This window comes from Dunckerocampus dactyliophorus, chromosome 2 (genome assembly GCF_027744805.1).
Source record: "Dunckerocampus dactyliophorus isolate RoL2022-P2 chromosome 2, RoL_Ddac_1.1, whole genome shotgun sequence".
NCBI lineage: Eukaryota > Metazoa > Chordata > Actinopteri > Syngnathiformes > Syngnathidae > Dunckerocampus > Dunckerocampus dactyliophorus.
In genome coordinates, this window is record NC_072820.1 from 12028957 (window position 1) to 12050776 (window position 21820).

General features: G+C 42.2%; 2 protein-coding genes across 3 annotated transcripts in view; one reads left to right on the plus strand and one right to left on the minus strand.

Annotated features, from left to right (window-relative positions):
• Positions 1 to 6515, plus strand: part of dnah9l (dynein, axonemal, heavy polypeptide 9 like) — a 44032-nt gene extending 37517 nt beyond the window's left edge. Inside the window, 10 exon segments of the mRNA XM_054758986.1 lie at positions 57 to 146; positions 218 to 409; positions 486 to 605; positions 683 to 742; positions 887 to 1069; positions 1185 to 1367; positions 1435 to 1550; positions 2012 to 2124; positions 2204 to 2344; positions 2417 to 6515. Coding sequence (XP_054614961.1) covers positions 57 to 146; positions 218 to 409; positions 486 to 605; positions 683 to 742; positions 887 to 1069; positions 1185 to 1367; positions 1435 to 1550; positions 2012 to 2124; positions 2204 to 2344; positions 2417 to 2664 — 1446 coding nt within the window. The 3' untranslated portion in view covers positions 2665 to 6515.
• Positions 4691 to 21501, minus strand: LOC129170887 (mitogen-activated protein kinase kinase kinase 20-like). Of its 2 annotated transcripts, none has more exons than XM_054758999.1 (11): positions 19866 to 21501; positions 16622 to 16709; positions 14783 to 14884; positions 13868 to 13933; positions 13780 to 13808; positions 13567 to 13704; positions 10094 to 10180; positions 8139 to 8213; positions 7944 to 8050; positions 6083 to 6263; positions 4691 to 6010 (listed from the first exon to the last, which is right to left on the minus strand). In XM_054758999.1, exons 1-11 carry the CDS (start codon positions 20022 to 20024, stop codon positions 5120 to 5122), a joined length of 1923 nt encoding a protein of 640 aa, XP_054614974.1. In that variant the 5' UTR covers positions 20025 to 21501; the 3' UTR covers positions 4691 to 5119. The 2 variants fall into 2 exon arrangements, with proteins under 2 accessions (XP_054614974.1, XP_054614981.1); XM_054759006.1 differs by having other exon boundaries at positions 4694 to 6007; positions 19866 to 21466.
• Between the last annotated feature and the right edge of the window lie 319 nt (positions 21502 to 21820).

Genomic DNA, 21820 nt, shown 5'->3' on the forward strand with positions numbered 1-21820 from the left:
GGCACTGTCAGAGAGCTAGTCATTTAAATACAATCATTCTGTTCTTGTTCTGTCAGGGCATTCTGGAAAATGCCATCAAGATCACCAACGAGCCTCCCACAGGCATGCATGCTAACTTGCATGCAGCTCTGGATAACTTTGACCAGGTTAGTAGTATCCAATCTACTACAAATATGTGCCTGATGATGTTAGTTAGCTGTTTTTGTCTCTTGTGTAGGGTATCCTGGACCAGAGTAGCCGCGAGCAGGAGTTCAAGACCATCCTCTTCTCTCTGTGTTACTTTCACGCCTGCGTGGCCGAGAGGCGGAAGTTTGGACCCCAGGGATGGAACAGGAAGTACCCCTTCAACACAGGAGATCTGACCATATCTGTTAATGTCCTGTATAACTACCTGGAGGCTAATGCACAGGTGGGCTGAGACAATAGTAAGGGGTTGTGCGTTGCATCCTGCAATGTTTAAGTGTGATGAGTGTGTATTGATGAAGGTGCCGTGGGAAGACTTGCGATATCTGTTTGGCGAGATCATGTATGGAGGACACATCACTGATGACTGGGACAGAAGACTCTGCAGAACCTACTTGGAAGAATACATGCAGCCTAACCAGGCACTTAGCCAGTAGTCATTATTTAAATGTTTTAAAGTGTTTGATATCCAAACTTAGACGTTTATTTCTATCCACAGTTTGACCGGAAGCTTGCGTTGGCTCCGGGATTTTTTGTTCCATCCAACCTGGACTACCAGGTCAGCTGTTCAAAAAAATGTGTCCACTTTGTCAAAATGTACATCTTCCTTATAAAAATGCGTATAAATACCAGGCGTTTATTGGAAGTGGGGTGTTTATTAGAGTACAGATCACTAGATCTGGTACTTTCCTCGCCTTTCCAGGGGTACCATGACTTCATCGATGAGATGCTGCCCCATGAGAGTCCTGCGCATTATGGACTGCACCCCAACGCAGAAATCGACTTCCTGACCGTGACGTCAGATAATCTTTTCCACACTCTGCTGGAGCTGCAGTCTCCTGATGCTGTGATGGGGGAGGGCGTTTCAGGCACCCTGGAGGAGAAGGTAACACATACAGTCGATTTTTCATAGAAAACCATAGATGGTAGAGAGATGCTTTGCCACTTTCATTCATTATCAACCTTTCTGTCGGAATCCATACTACTGACCCCATCGTCAGGTGAAAACAGTGTTGGATGAGGTGCTGGAGAAGCTTCCAGAGCAGTACAACATGACGGACATCACCTCCAAGACAGCTGAACGGTCGCCTTACATCCTGGTGTGCTTCCAGGAGTGTGAGCGCATGAACATGCTGATCTCAGAGATACGTCGCTCGCTCAAGGAGCTGGACCTGGGACTCAAAGTATGCTTAAACTTTGACGGGTTATTGGATTACATTATTTGTACCATGTTGAACTTCTCCTTTCAAGGGCGAGCTTGCCATCTCCCCTGAGATGGAGAAGCTGCAGGCAGCTTTGTTTCTTGACAATGTTCCTGACTCATGGACCAAGCTGGCCTACCCGTCCACCTACAGCCTGGCTATATGGTATTTATGTATGACCACCGTGCATATGTGTATCGTGATGGGGGATTGTTTCGAAGGAATGCCATTTCTGCACTCTTCCTGTGGGTATTGCTACATGTGAACATGTGGTCATGCTACCATGCAAGAGTAATGCCACTAACAAATAAAACTAAAATAAAGTAAAACTGGAACAGGGAAGTGTTTGCTGAGGTATACTGCCATCCAGTGGCGTTTTATAGGTATTACTGGAATAAATAGGTGTCGTATGTGTCTGTCGACAGGCAGCATAAGGACACATTGTGAGCTTTGTGGTTATTTCTTGTTATCACAAATGTTATAGATTAAATTGCTCATTTTATTGGTATATAAAAACACATTTGTGGAGTTAAAACGTTAATTGGTCATTGAGCTCAAGCAGGCGTGCGAATGCATATACAGTATTTGTGTGTGTGTGTGTGTGTGTGTGTGTGTTGTGCGCATAGGTATAATGATGTGCTACAGCGTTGTAAAGAACTAGACAGCTGGACTCAAGACCTGTCGCTGCCTACCGTTGTGTGGCTGGGTGGACTCTTTAACCCGCAGTCCTTCCTCACAGGTGACATACATACTGTATGATCTCATCCCAAAAGGAACACTGGCATAAAATATTTACTTAAATATTATTCCATGTTTAGCCGTGATGCAGAGCCTGGCCCGTAAGAACGAGTGGCCCCTGGATAAAGTGAACTTGACTGTGGATGTGACCAAGAAGTTTAAGGAGGAGTTCAACCAGCCTGCTAGGGAGGGGGCTTATGTATATGGACTTTACATGGAAGGTAGTTACCAACAGACTGCTTCCTTGCATCATTTTGTGTCATATTTGGGTCATTTTCTCATCATCTTCACAGGAGCCAGATGGGATACTCAGGCCGGAGTGATCACTGAAGCTCGTTTGAAGGAGCTGACACCTGCCATGCCTGTCATCTCTGTCCGAGCGGTGCCCAACGACCGCCAGGAGACCAGGAACATCTATGAGTGTCCTCTCTACAAGACCAAGATCAGAGGGCCCACGTATGTTTGGACTCTGAGCTTGAAGACAAGAGAGCGACCCGCCAAGTGGGTCCTGGCTGGAGTGGCTCTGCTTCTCAGCGTGTGACGTGACGCAACTATTGGTATTGCATTCTTCCCCTATTAAGAAGTTAGCATTCAGTTCAATTAGACACGACCTTAGAATAGGAACCTAATTGTTTGACTTTTATGCTACATATACAATGAAACCTCTAAGTAATAATGAAAATTCTGTCCAAATCTCCAAAACTGTCACTATCATAAACCTTTTTTTAACTTTACATGCAATTTATGGCATTCTCAGATAACACGATAACATTCTTAATTTTCATACAAGTGTAAAAATAAGTTAACCTTAACATTAAAGGGCGCTGTATGCAATGGGTGCCTCTCGCTCCCTATAGGGCGCCAACATTTGAACATACTACAAGCACAGATACAGGCCCCACGTAACACACTCATGCACACTAGTTATGTTTGTTGTCACCTAATGATGTCAATCTGACAGCGTTTAGCTACTAATGTTAGCTACCATTGAATGTATAGCCTATCATAACCACATAATGACTTCTCTTGAGAATGTTGTTGTGTTATGTGTAGCGCTACAGACATGTACGTGAATACATGACAGCGATGAGTGACAACCATGAACGGCAGGTATTTTATTCAGGCTGAATGACAATTTATAACGATTTTTATGCCGTTTAATTGGGTGTAATTGTGACATTTTTGTGTACAATCTGTTCTTTTAAACCACGATTGGTGGTTATATTTACCCCAGGGGTCAATACTGGGACCAAAACTGTTCAACTTGTATATCAGTGACATCTGTAAAGTGACGAAAGACTTGAAGTTGGTATTATTTTCGGATGATACTACTGCCTTTTGTTCTGGGGAAAGTACACAAGAGCTAATTAAAAAGTCACGGATGAAATGGCCATATTAAAAAGATGGTTTAATAAAAGCAGATTATCCTTGAACTTAAGTAAAACTAAAATAATGCTATTTGGTAATAGCAGAAAGGACACATACGACCAAATACAAACAGACAGAGTGGACGTTGAAAGGGTGAACAAAAATACATTTCTGGGGATCATAATAGATGAAAATATGAGCTGGAAATCTCACATAAAAAATATACAACATAAGGTGGCAAGAAAAACTTCAATATTGAAAAAAGCAAAATTTGTTCTTGATCAAAAATCACTCCACACTTTTTACTGTTCTTTGGTATTACCATATCTAACTTATTGTGTGGAGATATGGGGTAATAACTACTGTATAAAAGTAAACTTCACTCGCTAAATGTACTGCAAAAAAGATCAGTGAGGATAATTCATAATGCCGCACATAGAGAACATACAAATCCCTTATTTTTAAAGTCACAAATATTAAAATTTGGTGGTTTAGTACATTTTCAAACCGCTAAAATAATGCATAACGCTAACAATAACCTGTTACCCAAAAATGTCATACAATACTTTTCAACAAGAGAGGAGAAATATGATCTTAAGGAAAAACTAAACTTGAAACACTTATACGTGAAAACAACGCTAAAAACCCACAGCATTTCAGTATGTGGAATTAAATTATGGAAGGGATTGAGTAAGGAACTCAAACAAAGCACCAAGATGAGCGAATTCAAAACACAATACAAGCAGCTGATATTTGCAAAATACAAGGAAGAAGAGTCTTGAGCTGGTTTGTCTCTATTCATTATTATTCATTTCTTATTACACTAATTATTATATATGATTTCTATTTGTTATGAAAAAAATCTTTACGATTACACCATCACATTGTTACATTACCTCATCACTCTTCTATGAATTAACAAATCACATGTGGAATACAGGAAGTGAATAAATGTACTGCAATAGATGTGGAACGGATGGGGGGTAGGATTAAAAAAGCTTTGCTTCATCCACTGTAACTTTTATGTATGTTCAAATGAATTGAATCCATAACCATTACCATAATATATATATTTATATATTTTGGTTGAAATGTTCCCATTTGCAATTTGAAGAAAAGAAAAAGAAAAGAAAAACCGTTGCGGCAGCTTTGCTTCCCAGATCGAGTTGACTTCCAAATTGTACAACCTCAAGAGCATTTGACTTGACATGTTCGGCTGTACAGCAGGCATAGAATCAGTTGGAGGATGCCCGGTGGGGTACGTCGTGGGCGTCTACAGCTATGCACTTAATTTGACCGCGTTCTTACCAATAAGAGCCTCCTGAGCTGCATGGTTGTTTTGTATCAGTCTTTTTATTGAAAAATGAAAATGCCAAAAATTCCCACACAACATCACAGTTTGTCTAAAATCTACGTACTAAGCCAAGAAAAACAATGTCAGTCACTTGTTACAGTGTGTTATGTAGTAGTAAATTACACAGGTGAAGTGTTTCTTCCCACTTGGCAGCACATACAGTACGCAACGGTTTAGTCTACACTGCTTTGATACAAAAAGAACATTTGAACAAAAGTGTTTTTTTGCACGTCAAGACCAACAGTGGTGCGGCCTTGGTGTCGTCACGTCTCTCCTAATCGCTGTCAGACCAGTCCAGCTCCATCATGTCCATGGCGGCGGTGGCCATGTTGATTTTGGAACCATGTCGCACGCTGCAGCTTTTCACAGAGTTCTGATTGGATGAGGCCCGCATGCTCACCTGCACCCCCGAGTGACCCACCACCCCCATCTCGCCTCTGATCTTTTGGCTGATGGCCTCGCTCAGGTCGCCTCGGACTCCCTGGACCACCATGTCGCTCCTATGACCCCTCACCCCCAGCTCGCTTCTGACCTTCATGACCCCCAGGTCCCCTATGTCGTCCATCTCCCCCATGTCATCCATGTCTAAGGACAGCATGTTCCCCAAGCCCCCTAAGCTACCATGGAGACCCTTAAACATGGCTGGAAGCCTCCCTCCTTCTAGTCCTCCCTCATCCACTTTTTCTGCCTCTTTCTCGCCTTCTGCCTCTCCAAACCCCCCCGAGTAGCCTCTGACGATGGTGGTCACCCTGCTTCTCTGCATCCCCCCTCTCTCCATGTCCTTTTCCTCCCACGTCCTCTCCTCCCTCTCCAGCCTCCCCCCTGGGAAGCTCCGGAGTGTCACCTGCACTCGTCCTCCCTCCATGCTCCCTCCTTCATCTCTCTGACCCCAACCTTTCTCCTCCAGGGTGCCCTCGTCTTCCTTGTCCTCCTCTCCGAACCTCCCCTGCAAACCTCGGAGCATGACGTGCAGCCGCCCGCTGTCCAGAGAGCCCACCCCCCTCTCCAGAACAGCACTACTCCCCCTCTCGCTGTCGCCGTTGCTGAGAGTGCGAAGTAGGCAGCTGACCCCCGCACTGCTGACCCCAGCACTGTTGGAGTCTTGAGAGTGTGAACGGAAGAAAGAAGAACCAGTGGAACTGATGGACAGCGGTGTGAAGAACTGCTGAGACAGAAAGGTGGGGGTGAACATGACAGTACGTCTTCCTAAAAAGTGATGATGACCATCGTGACTCACTGGCGACATGCTGGAGCCATCCATCAGTAAGGAGGTGGGACTGGGAGACATGCTGGACCGCTCCATCAGCCTCTCCTCCCACAGCCGTAGCCTCCTCTCACGCTCCTCCAGCTCCTTCTCCTTGGAGTAGAGCTCCCTCTCCAGCTTACGAAGGCGCTCCAGGGTGGACTCAATTTCACACCTGGAGTATTTGTACAGACCACGCAACGCCAGATGGTGAGCGGGTCATCAACAGCTCACTTACAGTAGAGCTAAAATGTTATTAATGTTATTTAGTCCAGCCTGTCTACTGTGTTTATTTCCTTGCTTTTGTCCTGCCTTATTATTAGATTTCATTGAATTTATTTATTCACTTACTTCTTCTTATTATTACATGCCTTATTATTTCAATCGACTAGATGGCGCACTGCAACTACAGCTGCTCTTTTCTTATAGTTACTAACAAGTCTATACTTCTTCTCCTTCGTGTCTAGCATGACTTAACTAAATGAGCAAGCACGCATTTAAAAATTCCAAAAGTGAAAATTTAATAGAGACAGAATGAAAGCATATTTTATGCTTTGTAAGCTCATTTAAAAAATAATAATAATAAAAGATAAGATAGTATTTTTCTTTCCAAATGTGTAGTCAGTTTAGCAATAGAGGCTTTTAACTGGACAGAAACAATAGAAGTCAATTTGACTGGTCATCGGAATCTATTGTGCAATAAAACAAAAAACTGTCATACATGTCTTACATCCATGAATGCTACCTCAACCTTACAGCAATGCTATGTATTATTATTATTATTATTAAGTAGTATTATGGACAATATTGGGACACAGAGGTAAACGGGACGGAGATATGGGGTGGATCCTCCCCATTAGCCGCAAGCACTTTGCTGGTCAGACTTTATACACAAACTTTGTGAGTTAATGTCAAAGTTTATCCCCACCAAACACATCCAAGCCTTCCTTTATGGACCTTGCTTTGTGCACAGGGAACAGAAAAAGGGCACAAATTTTTCCCACAATGTTGGAAGCCAACATGGCTTTCAAAGGTGAAGCGTTAAAATGAATGGGGAAATAAGGGGTCACAGTAGTGTATGCGTTCTCTTTTTGGCTGCAATACTATCTAACACCACAAGAGGTCACTAGAAGCGTTGGTGATAAAATCTTCATCCTCTGTTCTTCCCAGTAGCTGTCCTTCCTTTACGCCTCCTTTCCTGTCGCTCTTCGTCATCCCTTATCTGTCCACAATTACTTCTCACAGTTTTCCTCCTGCTCTCAACATTTTCTTGTTAGCACTGCTTCCCTTCCTGCTGCTTCTTCCTCCCTCTAGTGGAGCCAGAACAACAGGGGGAGCAGAGGAATCTCAAGCGTGGACACTTAGCAGAAGGCTTATTATAGACTGAAGCAGAGTTGAGGGTCAGTCCTCCTGAGCTTTTCAGCCTTTACAACCCCACAGGCTTCTACTTGTATATGAGGGTGTGTGTGTGTGTGTGGGACGATGAGCGTTGCAAGATGTAAACAGCTAGTCGTGTTTTCTTAATTCCAATAGGAAGCAGTGGCAATAATCCATACCAAGGTAAACCTGTTCTCGTCATAAAACCTTTATTAACTTTACAACATTTTATTGATGTCATTCACATCAAGATGCCATGTACAATAAAAAAACTCAATTTTAACCTTAAGGCCAACTCAGACATGAGTTGTGCTGCAGGTGCACCTCATGCATTTTAGTGCAAAGTGTAAAAAGAAGTAAACCACTGTAAAGGTGGTCATTTAAAGGCATCATTTTCCCCAAATTTTGTTCAAATTCCAAATTGTACGACTGCAGAGGTTCTGTCGTACTCCCTGCATTAGTGTGCGTGTGCATGTACCTCCACTGGTCCTTGTTATGTAGAAAGGAGTTGCACTGGTCAGGTAGCCGACTGTCGTTAGCCATGGTCTCCAAGGTTACCAGCACCTGTTTAAACTGTGGACGCTCCTGAGAACATGTGCGTTCAAAATAAATATCTCTTTTTATTAGCAATCGGATATGTTTCAATAAGTCACTGTATTGTACATGAGTTTACCTTTGGTTCAGCTTGCCAACACTTCCTCATCAGCTCTGCAAAACTTGCTGGACAGCTGGTGGGAATGGTAAGCCTCTAAACACAAACACACAACAGCAACTGATAAGCTGATCAATCAGTTGTTTTATTCAATCCGGGGCCTTTTTATGATAGCTTCTCAAGAGATAATACTACAGAAATGAAACGTGGATATAATTTAGAGTAGTCAGTGTACAGCTTGTATAGGAGTGCTGATTTATCATCCACTGAAAATGAGTGAACACGCAGCCATTACTGTCTAAAGAGCCGGCAACACAAGTGAGCACACCTCACAATAAATGTCTCACAGGAAGTGTCAATATTTAGTGTGAGCAGTCAGGGTGTCACGAGACACCCAACTCGCGAGATAAGACGAGACACGAGATTGCGTCCACGAGAACGAGACAAAACAAGATTTTGACATTAATTTGAAGAAAAGTATAATAAAAAAATATGAGTGGACAAACTAACTTTTATTAGCAAGTCACATATCCATGCAGGGGGGGGGTTTGAAATGCTTGTTGGCCCACAAATTGGCGCTAACAACATCATTCTCTACATTTTTTGAGACCAAATAAACCCTAGTATAATATATAATAATAAATTACAATATATCATAATGCAATATTTCCTTTAAGATGTCATCTTTCACTCTGTAAAGAGGCGGAACTGGCGTTTGTAACATGTATTTCCTCAAAGGCAATTTAGCCTGTCTGTTATTATTATCTTATATTATTTCTGCAATGAGCCACGTTCCACAGATGGCCCCCGGGCCACACTTTAAACACCCATGTGTGTTTCACCAGGAAGGCACGTGCAAAGGAGAAGTGTGTCTGCTTCACAATCAGAGGTGGAGATCCTGCGCGGTGGACCCTTCACCTTTGTGGACCGCTTGTATCTAATTACCCAATAAATGCACAATGCAAGAAACACTTCCTGCCTTTCACTTTTAATGCCCCCAGGGGCTTATTTAGTCATTTGGGGGCCCATGGCAAACCTAGTCAGTGGGGCCCTCCGCATCCTTTTTAGACAACAATGGCTGTGTGTTGACTCAATTTCAGTGGATAGTATATTTACAGTATTAATACTATATAAGCTGGACACTGACTATTGTAAAGTATATCCAAGTTGAACTCCTATAGTATTGTCCCTTCACAAGATATACAATAATAAAAAAATGATTGCTGGCTTTTGTGAGATACTACTCACATATTTAACATGACATGTCAACACATATAAAAGTGAGCATCCATTAAAATTAACGTCCTCTGTAACAAAAAAAAAAAAAAGAAGAAGAAGCTCTGAATGAGCCCAGACAGTTCCATAGTAGCTTGCAGTAAATGGAAACTCTTTTCTCTGGAGATTAATCTTAAAATATCGGCCACTCTGCGTGGAGAGCGAGATCAAGTGAGAGGGTCAGGAGGGGAGAGTGGTGGGGGAGCGATGGACGGACAGAGACACTGGGAAAAAGGGTGGTGGTGGGGGGGAGTTATTTAGGGAGAGAATTTGGAGATTAGCCAACAGCTACACTGGAATCATGTTCTGTGAGTTGTTTGTTGCCCTCCATCGTGTGTGTGTGTGCGTGTGTGTGCGCATGTGTTTCTAAGAGTGTCTTTACTGGTTGTAGGGACAATTCGAGTAAAACACGTCAGCAGCGTAAGCATCAACCTGCTTATCACCGGCATATGTCTTTTTTTCGCCCCGTGTTGTCAAAGTTGTGGACTCCGTGTGAGTGCCACTACTTGTGTATCCAGCAGGCCTCGACTGACATCACCACTAAAAATACACAGCCGGCTTCACGAGCTCACAGTGGAAATCATGAGAGCACTGCATTGTTGCTGCAGCCTCCTCAAACTCAGGTGGCTCTATTACACATGCTCACCGTGTATATGTGTGTGTGTGTGTGTGTGTGTGTGTGTGTGTGTGTGTGTGTGCACCTCTTGTTTCTCCACCACCAGCCATGCAACCTGCAGCCCTTCAAAGCCTTTGAAAGGTACTTCACGAGTCAGCATCTCCCAGAGCACCTGGTCACAAAGCAGACTGGGTTGGTCCTTTCACAGCAACGTCAATGCATCGTTTGCAACTGGAATGGCACTACAGATAATTACAGGCGGACACCCTCCCAAAGGAGGTACGTTTTCATCACCCATTGTCTAACAAGGTTACCCAAATCTGCTTCCTCAAAAAGAAGTGTTTGGAAGGAAGAATACAAACAATTTTGATGCAGATCAAGATAAATGTGCAAGATCCAAGATTTAGGCGCAGTTTTGGAAACACTGCAGGAACCTTTCTCATTTACCCGGGATCAAAATTTAAAAAAAAAAACAAAAAACCTTTGCCCAGGGCCTCATTTTTCCCTCAAAATGTACAATGACTCTCAGGAGTCTTTTAGTAAAAAGTAAATACAAGCTAAAAATCTGACCTCATACTGTGTGTTTATTTATATAGCATCAATGTAAAAATATACCACTCCTCAAACATCATCAGCCTGTTTTGAATAAAATGCTCTGAACTTTGAGTTGTGGTGTGTACCAGGGGGGCAGTCTAAACTTTCAAGCGCAATGATAAAAATAAAAAAAATAAAAACACTTACAAAATGAATTTGTAGATGACTACATCAAATTATTGTATTTAAATGTACAACAATTTTGGAATATGGGTCATTATTTCTATGAAAAATAATATCCAGTTAGAAATCCCACTGTTTTTGCATGTATATGTTGTTTGTTGCAAGTGGCGACCCGTCCCACTTTTTTCCACGGTCTTTGAACGCACCAAATCCATTAGTTTTGTAAGTAAAAGTTTCAAAATGTAAATAATTGTGTTATCGTTCCCATCAAAACACTGAAAAACAATTGTCTACAGCAGTTATTCTCAACTGGTGGGTCAACATTTGAGCCTTTCCTAGGTACATGATCTATTTTTCCACTTTTCCTAGGTTTCTGTTTATGTCTGCAATGAGCCGTGTTCCACAAATGGCCCCTGCGCCACACAACAGTGCGTGTTTTGCCAGAAAGGCACGGTGCAGCAAGGCGAAGGAAGATTGTGTCCAAACTCTACTTTCTTGGCTGTGTTGGGTTGCAATGGGTTGCATTGTAGAGGGTTTTTTTTTTTTTACAGCTTTCAGATGTGCATTGCACGTGGAGATCGAGCTCGCTCCCGCTTGCCTGTTCAGCGGATTCTTCACCTTTGTTGATGGCTTGTATTTAATTACCAAATAAATGCATGACGCAAGAAACACTTATATGCACGCCCTTAATGGCTAAATATAGCAACCATGTCTCTAAATTATTGACATGGATCTCTTCCTGAATTCTGGATGTTGAGGGACTGTCTGGGCTGACACGTCTCTTCGACATTGCATGGAAGTCGGGAACAGTACCTCTGGATTGGCAGACCAGGGTGGTGGTCCCCCTTTTCTAGAAGGGTGACTGGAGGGTGTGTTCCAACTACAGGGGGATCACACTCCTCAGCCTCCCTGGGAAAGTCTATTCCAGGGTGCTGGAGAGAAGGGTATGACAGTTAGTCAAACCTCAGCTGCAGCAGGTGCAATTTGGTTTTCATCCTGGTCGCGGAACACTGGACCAGCTTTACACCCTTGCAAGGGTACTGGAGGGTACATCGAAGTTTGCCCAATGGATTTGGAAAAGGCATTCAACCGTGTCCCTTGCGGTGTCCTGTGTGGGGTGCTCCAGGAGTACGGGATTGGTGTGCTACTACATGCCATTTGGTCCTTGTACAACCGGAGCAGGAGCCTGGTCGGCGCAGTGTCTGCATTAATGCGGTCGCTGTACCGGACCGTCGTGGTGAAGAGAGAGCTGAGCCGGAAGGCAAAGCTCTCAATTTACCGGTCAATCTATGTTCCCACCCTCACCTATGGTCATGAGCTTTGGGTCATGACCGAAAGAACAAGAACGCAAATACAAGCGGCTGAAATGCATTTCCTCTGTAGGGTGGCTGGACTCACCCTAAGAGACAGGGTGAGGAGCTCAGTCATCCTGGAGGGGCTCAGGGTAGAGCCGCTGCTCCTTCACAGCAAGAGGAGCCAGTCGAGGTGGCTCGGGCATCTAGTCTAGATGCCTCCCGGACGCCTCCGTGGTGAGGTGTTCTGGGCATGCGCAGCCGGGAGAAGGCCCCGGGGCAGACATAGGGCACCCTGGTGGGATTATGTCTCACAGCTGGCCGGGAACGCCTTGGTGTCCTCTCGGTGGAACTGGAAGAGGTGCCCGGAGACCGGGATGTCTGGACTTCGACCCCCTTGCGACCCGCACCCGGATAAGCGGAAGAAGATGGATGGATCTTGTATGACGTGTGTTATGAAACGGAACTGGTGATTGCCAAGGCAAGGCAAGGCAAGTTTATTTATAAAGCACAATTCATCCACAAGGTAATTCAAAGTGCTTTACAGAGAGGAAGGGTAAAATCACTTCATGTGCACATGCGTACTTGAAAGTTGCCAGTACTTGAAAGTTGGCACAGAGCCAAATGCAATGAGCGTCAATTGAAGCGCTCTGTGATTAAGGGTGCAGACAAGTCTGAACATCTACATGGCTGATTTGACAAATCTTAAGTAAAATTGATCAAATGTAGAATTACTACAGCTTCTACTTGGACACCAACAAGTAGCAAGCAGCTGCTTTAACTCAGATGTCACTCGCTGACGCTGAGGTAGGTTGGATTGCAAGGTGTGCCTAAAGCACTTAATGTGCGCTTCCAATAATGCCTTCCACACGGCCATATTCCATCTTACTGTATTATCATTCATAGTAGCGATGCCATAGTTCACAGTCTGATTGGCTTCTGGCTGCCCTGTTCTCACGATACAGCTTTTCAAGTTTACACGAGATCTCGCGACACCCCTACAAAATACTCTATAACCAAACAAACAAATGCAGATAGGCTCCTCAGAGGTCACTCAACATGTTTTATTGTGCCTAAAATAATATCTCTTTGATAAGTTTCAATGGTGCAAAAATAGCTGCATTTCCTGGGATGAAATAATGATCGAAATAATGTTTCTTAATAATCAAATAACATTAGCTAGATTAGCAAATTCAGTCAATTTAATGGCTCAATGAAAAACAATGAAAACCAGGACATTTTCATCACTTAAAAAAAAACAGGACGGCCGGAGCAGGACATGAAAACAGAACACGTCTTGGGAAAACAGGATGTTTGGTCACTCTGAAAAATACACTTTTGTAAAAAGGATTGCGTACGGGCACTAGGAGGCCATACACACTGATTTTTCTTTCTTTTTTCCTTTTAAGCAAGTAACCATTTGTTGTCTCCTTAAATTGACACTAAGTCATTAGCAAAAATGAGTGTATCCCAATTAACACCTACTTGATAAACCCTTTGTCTAAATACAAGCACTAAAAGCACCGGCAAAGGCACATGCTGGTCTCACCACGCCATAGGAGTAAGTATCACAGGTCTCAGAAACAGGCAGGCTCTGAATAACCTCCGGAGCCATCCAGGGAAAGGTGCCCACCACCGTCATGTGGGTAGTATGGGACAAGAACTTTGATGCTCCGAAGTCACAAATCTGCAATGGTGGGTAAAAAAAAACCCCATCAATGACGTGGTTCAGTAACAAAATCAGTGTGACTTTTGAACTCACCTTGAGCACTCTGTCTGCCGTCATGACCACTGTAAGAAACAACAGGTTACATGTCTGCAAGTGTAAAAGCAAATAAAAGCTGCACTACCATTGCGTGACTTGAGGTCTCTGTGGATGACTTTGATGGGAGCTTCTGCATGGAGGTAGTGCATCCCTAATGGAGGAGAATAAGCATTAATAACAGCATAAGACTTTACACACAATGGTCAATTATCTGTATATCCTGTCATTTTTTCTCTTTATTGGATAACTTTCATCCTTCTTTCATTTCATTTTTATTTTTGTCCTGTTTATATGTACATTTTATACTGCATCAGTGGAATGTCCCCAATGTGATCTTATCTTGAAGCCGGTGCTCTCATGCTATATGTTGACATCATATCTGACAATGGCTAAAACGTACAGGCACATTCTTTAACCAAAATTGTGTCAAAATTCCTAAAATGTATAACCTCAGGGGCATTCAGACTTTAGAGATTTGTAGTTTAACTATTGATTTATTGTAAATAAAAGAAAATATCTGATACATGTGAGCTTTAAATACTTAATAGTCCCACGTTAGACTGTTTAACAATTTTAAATAAGTCTGAGAGGTCCCATAATAAGGTATTAGATGTGCATTACCAAAAATATAGCTTTCATGCTGGAATTTAGGCATTTTTAAAAGTACTTTTCCTAAGAACACATGTGTCTGTGGCTTTAATGCTCATGAGCAGTATTTGTCCACCCCAGTCTGGAACAGTGTGTGTTGCTCCGTGAAGCGCGGTTGTGCACCTCCTCTCCAAAAAGTGGAGCAAACAAGTGAGGGAGATGATAGATTTTTCTCAGCTCAGTTTGGTGCTCATAAACAGGCTCAAGGGACACATATTACTCTTATAGCATCATTAAAAAGTCAATTTTTCATAATAGGGGACCTTTAATATCATGTGCTTTCTTGTTGTAAGATTACAGTATAATGAAGAATGCATGAATATTAGTCATTTTTGAAAGAATCATGTCATACCTTTAGCTATCTGTATGGCCCACGTCATGATCTGCTCCATGTCCATCTCCTCACTCTGCTCACTGGACAGGTACTCATACAGAGACCCGCCACTGGCATATTCTGCACGCACACATGCACACACACACACACACACACACAGCCCACTTACATTACTTACATAGACACAAAACCCAGCATTAACCTCCCAGCCCACCAAGATGACATAACACTTGATGCTATTTAATAGTCTTTTCTTATTACAATATGCTGCTATCAGTTTCCAAATGTCCTGCCAGGAAATGCAGCAACAAGTCAAAGAGTTACTTGTGAACACGCACAACTGCAGTGCATGTGAACATGTCTTTTCACAAAACAAAAAAAACCCCACACTTCTTTCTTTATTGTCATGTGTCAACTTAAATGTTCTCATAATTTGTAGAGCACATTAGATATGTCATTGTACAACAGGTGTCAATCTATCTATCTACATCTTCAAAATGACATCCTCGCACAACATACTACGTAAATATTCAGCGGACGCTACATCTTGTAAAGAAAATCATTGCATTTGGCATCATTTCAAAACAGTTTGGGATGAAAGACAATTTACTATCATAAAATGATCTTCAAAAAAAGATAAGCAGGTTGCTAAGCTAATCATTGTAAGCATTGTAGTACTGCCAAACAGTGTATTGGATCCATTGATTCTGCATTCGTTAAGGATCACATCTAAAGAAAAAAAAAACATCTAAAAATGAACTTATTTTTAAACTTTTCTCCATTTCATAGGTCTGAATACTGAAAATTGTATAATGAAATAAAAATGTATCATGTCGCCCATTTGGGGGTACGAAACATGAACAAAAATTTGCAGATGCGTCAGGACCAGCGAAAAATTTGGTATAACCTGGTGGAAAATGTTTGTACGGTATGGGACGGTATGAACAAAAAAGTCAGCGTAGTCCATGTTCTAAAACGCAGAGGAAGGCTGCTATTTGGCTTAGAACGGGGTGCAGATCAGGGCTCATATTCTGACAAACCCGCCGTACAAACTTTAACCAAATTAGCCCAAATTGGAATCATGGATACCATCGTGAGGCCGGAGTGTAGCGTAGCGTAGGCCAAAGGCCTCTAGTATTAGTTATAATTGTACATATTATATGAATAAATAAGTATTTTATGGCGTTTTAAAAAATGTTATTGCAGCATTCATCGTAGAAAAAGGAAAATGAAAACCAAGTGTGAGCTGACTATGAAACAATATTATAATCAAGTATATATTTTCATTCATCAAAAGGCCCATATTTGTATATTCTTTATTCATTTATTTGTCATATTTGTATTTTTTTTTTTAATTTGGCATGTTTTAATATTATTTTGTATTTAATCTTACAGTGAAACCTTGGTTAGCGTCATTAATCCTTTCCAGGAGGTCCAACTAACTGAAATGTACTCTAACCCAAAACAATTTCCTAAGCAACAATGCAAATACAATTAATCCGCTTCAGAAAGCGGAAATGCACGTGAACATGTAACGTCACTTTGCAAAACGTCACAACGAAATGTGCGCCATATTGTACGCTAACCGAAATGTACACAAACCGAGGCAAAATTTTGTGAACCAAAAAACATGCTAACAGAGGTCCCACTGTGCTCGGAGATGTATAGACGGTGATGCTTGTGCAATCCTAATGAACCACAAATATAACCTCCCACTGTATATGGTGCATTATATTTGTACAAATTCCAACTACTTTGTCGTAAAAACAGGCTCTTGGGTTTCTTACGAGGATGCTTAGCTCACTCACTCACACACACACACACACACACACACACACACGCACACACTAGTCTGACCTGTGACGATGCCATAGTTGGGAGATTCCAGCACAGCTCCATAAAACTGAATGATGTTCTTATGACTCAGGACACTGAGAATCTCAGCCTGGATGAGAAGACGAGCCAAGAGAGGAGGCGAGAGAGAGAGAGAGAGAGAGACGTTTCAACCTCTTATCCTGTGACTGCAGTGAAGAAAGCTGATCTTTGAGATAATAAAGTGTAAATCATTGTGAGCGTCCACAAGTTAGTCAAGTTACAAGTTTAATCATTAACTTGTGACATGTCTGAACTTCCTCCTTTACAACACAGTTACGTCCCGGCACCACAGTGACACACAGGATGTTAATCCAAACAGTCTCACTCCAAAGTAAAATACGGGACTGTTGCCGGGCAACATAACCATTCTGCTAAATAGCACCAAAAAAATGCAGTTAACGCCTGCACATTTGTTATTCATGTCATTTTGCAGGAGTTGCAGGGTTTTCAGCCCATCGTGTTCCACTTATTAATGTGCAATGCAGCCCATATAAACCACCACAGGATTAGCAGGATTATGCAAAAATGACTCCACTGATGAGTGTAACAGATGCAAGCTAGTGTAGCTGAGTGATAGTTGGTTAGTAAAGTTCACTCCTCGAGGCCTTAAGAGTCGCCGCGCTGGTGAGTGGTTTGATAACCTGGGCTTCTATTTTAGCCCACCAGCTAGAACGCTACACACTCAATCGGTGGGGATGTGTGGTTGCGAGGTTGAGCCCGAGCAGTGTGCAGGGCTGGATCGTGCAGGATGACCATATTTACATTTACATGAAACTGTGTATAGGTGGTACATGTGCACAGCAAGAACCCTTTATATTTTAGTGATTTCTTTTTTTGACAGTGTGAGATTTTAAAAAAACAAAAACCTCAGACTCAAAGTGTACGCTTCACAAAAACATCTGTAATACTACTACATTTTAATGGTAATATTTTTTTCAACAGTTTTAATGAGTCTTTTTGAAACTACTATCAAATACTAATTATATTTTGGGAATTTAAATCCTTTAAAGCAGTGATTCCCAACTGGTGGGTCGCAACCGGACCTGTTTTCAGGGGGTCTTTTGCAGCAGGACGTCGTCTATTAATACTCGCATAGCTGGTGACGACACTTAATTGGTTTCGTGGCATAGAAAACCTGTTTACAACCTTCTAAATATTTTTTTATATTTTTTAAATACGGTGGCCTAGTGGTTAGCATGTTGGCCACACAGTCAGGAGATCGGGAAGATCTGGGTTAAAATCTCCGTTTGTGTGGAGCTTGCATGTTCTCCCCGTGTGTGTGTGGGTTTTCTCCGGGTACTCCAGCACTCTACATTCCGACAATATGCATGTTAGGTTAATTGGAGACTCTAAATTTCCCATAGATATGAATGTGAGTGTGAATGGTTGCCCTGCAACTGGCTGGCGACCAGTCCAGAATGTACACATCTTGCCCAAAGTCAGCTGGGATAGGCTCCAGCATACTCCCCCAACCCTAGTGAGGACAAGCGGCATAGAAAATGGATGAATACATACCGTTTTGAACGTGATTAGAGCCTGCTAGAGATTAAATAACAAGACATAATAAGAGTAAATGAGCCATTTAAGACATAAATAAGACTCATGCTTGTGTGTGTTGCTATAAATGTGTTCCCCTGGGGAGGGGGTGGCAGGCAAACAGGAAGTGATGTTGAGGTTCCTGTTTTTATTAGGGATTGTTGTGCCTGTTGTGAGATCATTCAAACCTGCACTAAAAGCCTGTTGTTCCGGCAATCAAGTGTGGTGCGTCTCACCGAACATTACAGTAACATTTCTGACAACTAGTGACCAGTGTAAATACTACATATCATTCACAGCATCGTTGAATGTGTATTCTCAATGCCTTATATTTGTATTTTAGTCAATTTTGCCATTTTTCTGCTTGAAAATGCTTAATTTAGGCAATATATATACAATTTGCTTCAATATGCATAGTTTTTGCCTAATCGGCCGTATTCAACTATGACTCAGCATGATTTATTAATTCATATATTTTTGAAAAACCGTGATGGAGTGAAGCCGCAAAATTCGAACCACGAATTGCCGAGGGACAACTGTACATTCTTTTTGTTTTTTTTAATTAGATGTAATAAAAATAGATGTAATAAGTACTTTTACTTCATTTATCTTGCTTAGATTTCAGTTTTTTGCCGCACGGTGGTCTAGTGGTTAGCACGTTGGCCAGCGCAGTAACAGCTTGGAGATCGGGAAGACCCGGGTTCGATTCTCCCCTGGGCATTTCTGTGTGGAGTTTGCATGTTCTTCCCGTGTGCGCGTGGGTTTTCTCCGGGTACTCCGGCTTCCTCCCACATTCCAAAAACATGCAGGTGAGGTTAATTGGAGACTCTAAATTGTCCATAGGTATGAATGTGAGTGTGAATGGTTGTTTGTCTATATGTGCCCTGCGATTGGCTGGCGACCAGTCCAGGGTGTACCCCGCCTGTCGCCCGAAGTCAGCTGGGATAGGCTCCAGCATGCCCCCGCGACCCTAACGAGGAAGAAGCGGTATAGAAAATGGATGGATGGATGGAGATTTCAGTTTTTTGCAGTGTGCTTTTCTAATTTGCAGACATAGAGCGCAGATTTCGAACCTAAGCTGGGATATTGCACACAAAAACAAACACCAATCAACTTTAAGGCTTGCAGGAATGTGATTCAGGGATTCCTTCCATTAGTCCGCACTGATGCATGACCTGCATGCACACTCTTTTCCACATCGGCCCACCCGCCCTGCTTGTGTTTTAACACGGGTGAGAAATAAGAAAGAAGCAAGTATTGACGATAAATCACACTGTTTCCTTATGATGCCACAACAATGCCAACACCATGCCCCTTTCACCCACAGGTCAGCCAACTTCCTGACAGGGGAGGTTAACGACCTCGCTACTATTCTGATATTAATAGCATGACTGGAAATTGTGAGTGGATTACCATGCTGGGGCAACACAAATATGAAGTTGGCGTGACCCAAATGAACACACTAATGCACAATAGGAGGAACCTGAAAAGACTGCTGGGAATTTATAATGTCTTCATCCACAAAGAGTTGAGATGGGGGGGGGGGGTACAGAGAGGTATGTATAAGATAAACACAACAGGGGAGGAGGAGGTTTTTTGGAAGTTGGATTCTGGCTCAGTTTTGGACTTTTGATGATTTTACGCTTTGTAGCTGCCGCTAAATGTCTCCTTAGGAGTGAGTGTGTCCTACCTCTTTATCAATCTTCAGAAGCTTCTTCACTGCCACCTCCTTGTCCTGAGATATCCATTGGGCCCTGTAGACGCTCCCAAAGCTGCCTCCTCCGCAGTTCTCATAGAAGAGCAGGTCCTCGTGCTTTATCTGCACAAACGACGAGCCAGGGGACGACATGGCATACTGGCTCACACACACACACACACACACGCACACACACACTCCAGCGTACACACTCTCCCCCCAAAAGTGTGCACGCTCGACCCGTGCCGTGACCTTTGGACGCAGAAGATGAGGAGTAAAGATGAGAGCGTGTGTCCAGTCAGTGGGTAAGTCAGCTGGGTAGTTGTCACTGAGAAGAAACCAGAAAGTGCTGGAAAAAGAGGGGGGGGGGGGTTACTGTGTGTCGGAGGCATGGCCTAGCTGTGTAGCGCAAAGTGTTACATTGCCTACTAGTGGAGAAGCAGTACAACTACAACACACGCACACAAACTGCTGGGAGGTGAGTGAGTGTGTCTCAGTTTCGCTTTGCTGCGTGCACTCTGCAGCAGACTCAGTGTTCAAATATGGTCAGTGGCATCCAGGGCATTCCTCCTTCCTGGATAAGCGTGGCTATATAAAGCTCTCCACACTGCCTACACATACACACGTGCACACACACACACACACACACACACACTCCAAGCCCATAATGTGACAGACCTAGTAAATCAGATAGCAACAAGGGTGGATGCCACAAATAATACTCTGCCTCACAAATTGCGTATCCACACAACACAGCAAAGTGTGTGACTCACCGACGCAGGAACGGCCCACTGACATCAGCAGGCAGGAAAGCCGTTTGACATCACTGAGCAGGGACAGGTGAGATCAGCTGTGAAGACTTTTCTGTAGGATAACAGTAATCGTCGAGCACAAGCAAGAGGAGACTTAGCCGTCAATAAAGCAGACTTAAGAATATTCCGATATATTGCCGAATATTCAATAACAATAACAATAACATACAAATAATCCCCAAACTATTCATACCCTGTCAACATTTTGAGTGTAAGCTGGTGCTTTTAGTTGCTAAATGGGTATCATTTCAAGTGTCAAAAGACTTATTCATACAGTACATGATTGGTTCATTATCATTTTGCATTTTGGACAAAAGGTTCTAAATTATTCATAAACTTTAGCAGTGTTTCCCAAACTTTTCACAGTCCCGTACCTCTTCAGACGTCTGACCTGATGTACCCCCTACTCTTGCAGTTCACATGATGAGGCATTCAAGTGCACTGCGTAACTCTGGCTTTCAGCCACCAAGTCACGCTGTTTTTCATTTTTCTTCTCATACCCCTCATGACTATTTGCGTATTCTACTTTGGGAAGTTGGGAACATAGGGTCTATCTAGGGCCGGGGCCCGCAGCTGTATTTTTATTGGCCCCACATTTTAAAAACATAATTTAAAAAGAAAACTAAAATCAATTTAAAAAACACCAGCAAAAATGGAAAATTCAGCAATCATTTTAGGAAAATAAAGTCAAACTATTAGACAAAAAAAGTTGTTATCTAATGCAAAATAGTTGTAATTTTAGGAGAATAAGGTTATATATAAAAAAATCAATACAATATTTTAAAAATGAAAAAAATATTTTTAAAAAGTTATTTTTAATAAGAAGTAATATTATGAGAAACAAACAAAGCAACAATTTTTTTCTCAAATTTGGTTGCAAAAAAGTTATGTCACGACAATAAAATCTTAATATTATGGGAATAAAGTTATAATCACAAGAAAAAAATTTACAAGAAGAAAGTTGAAATAGTTGGAAAATTAAAACGCAAGAACAGTAATGATGGCAAAAAACAGCTGTAATTTTACAAGCATATAGTCAAAATAATAAAAGAAAAAAGTCCTATTTTAACGGGAAAAAAGTAGCAATGTTACAGAAATAAATTCATATTATGAGGAAAAATAATGTCATTTTAGTAG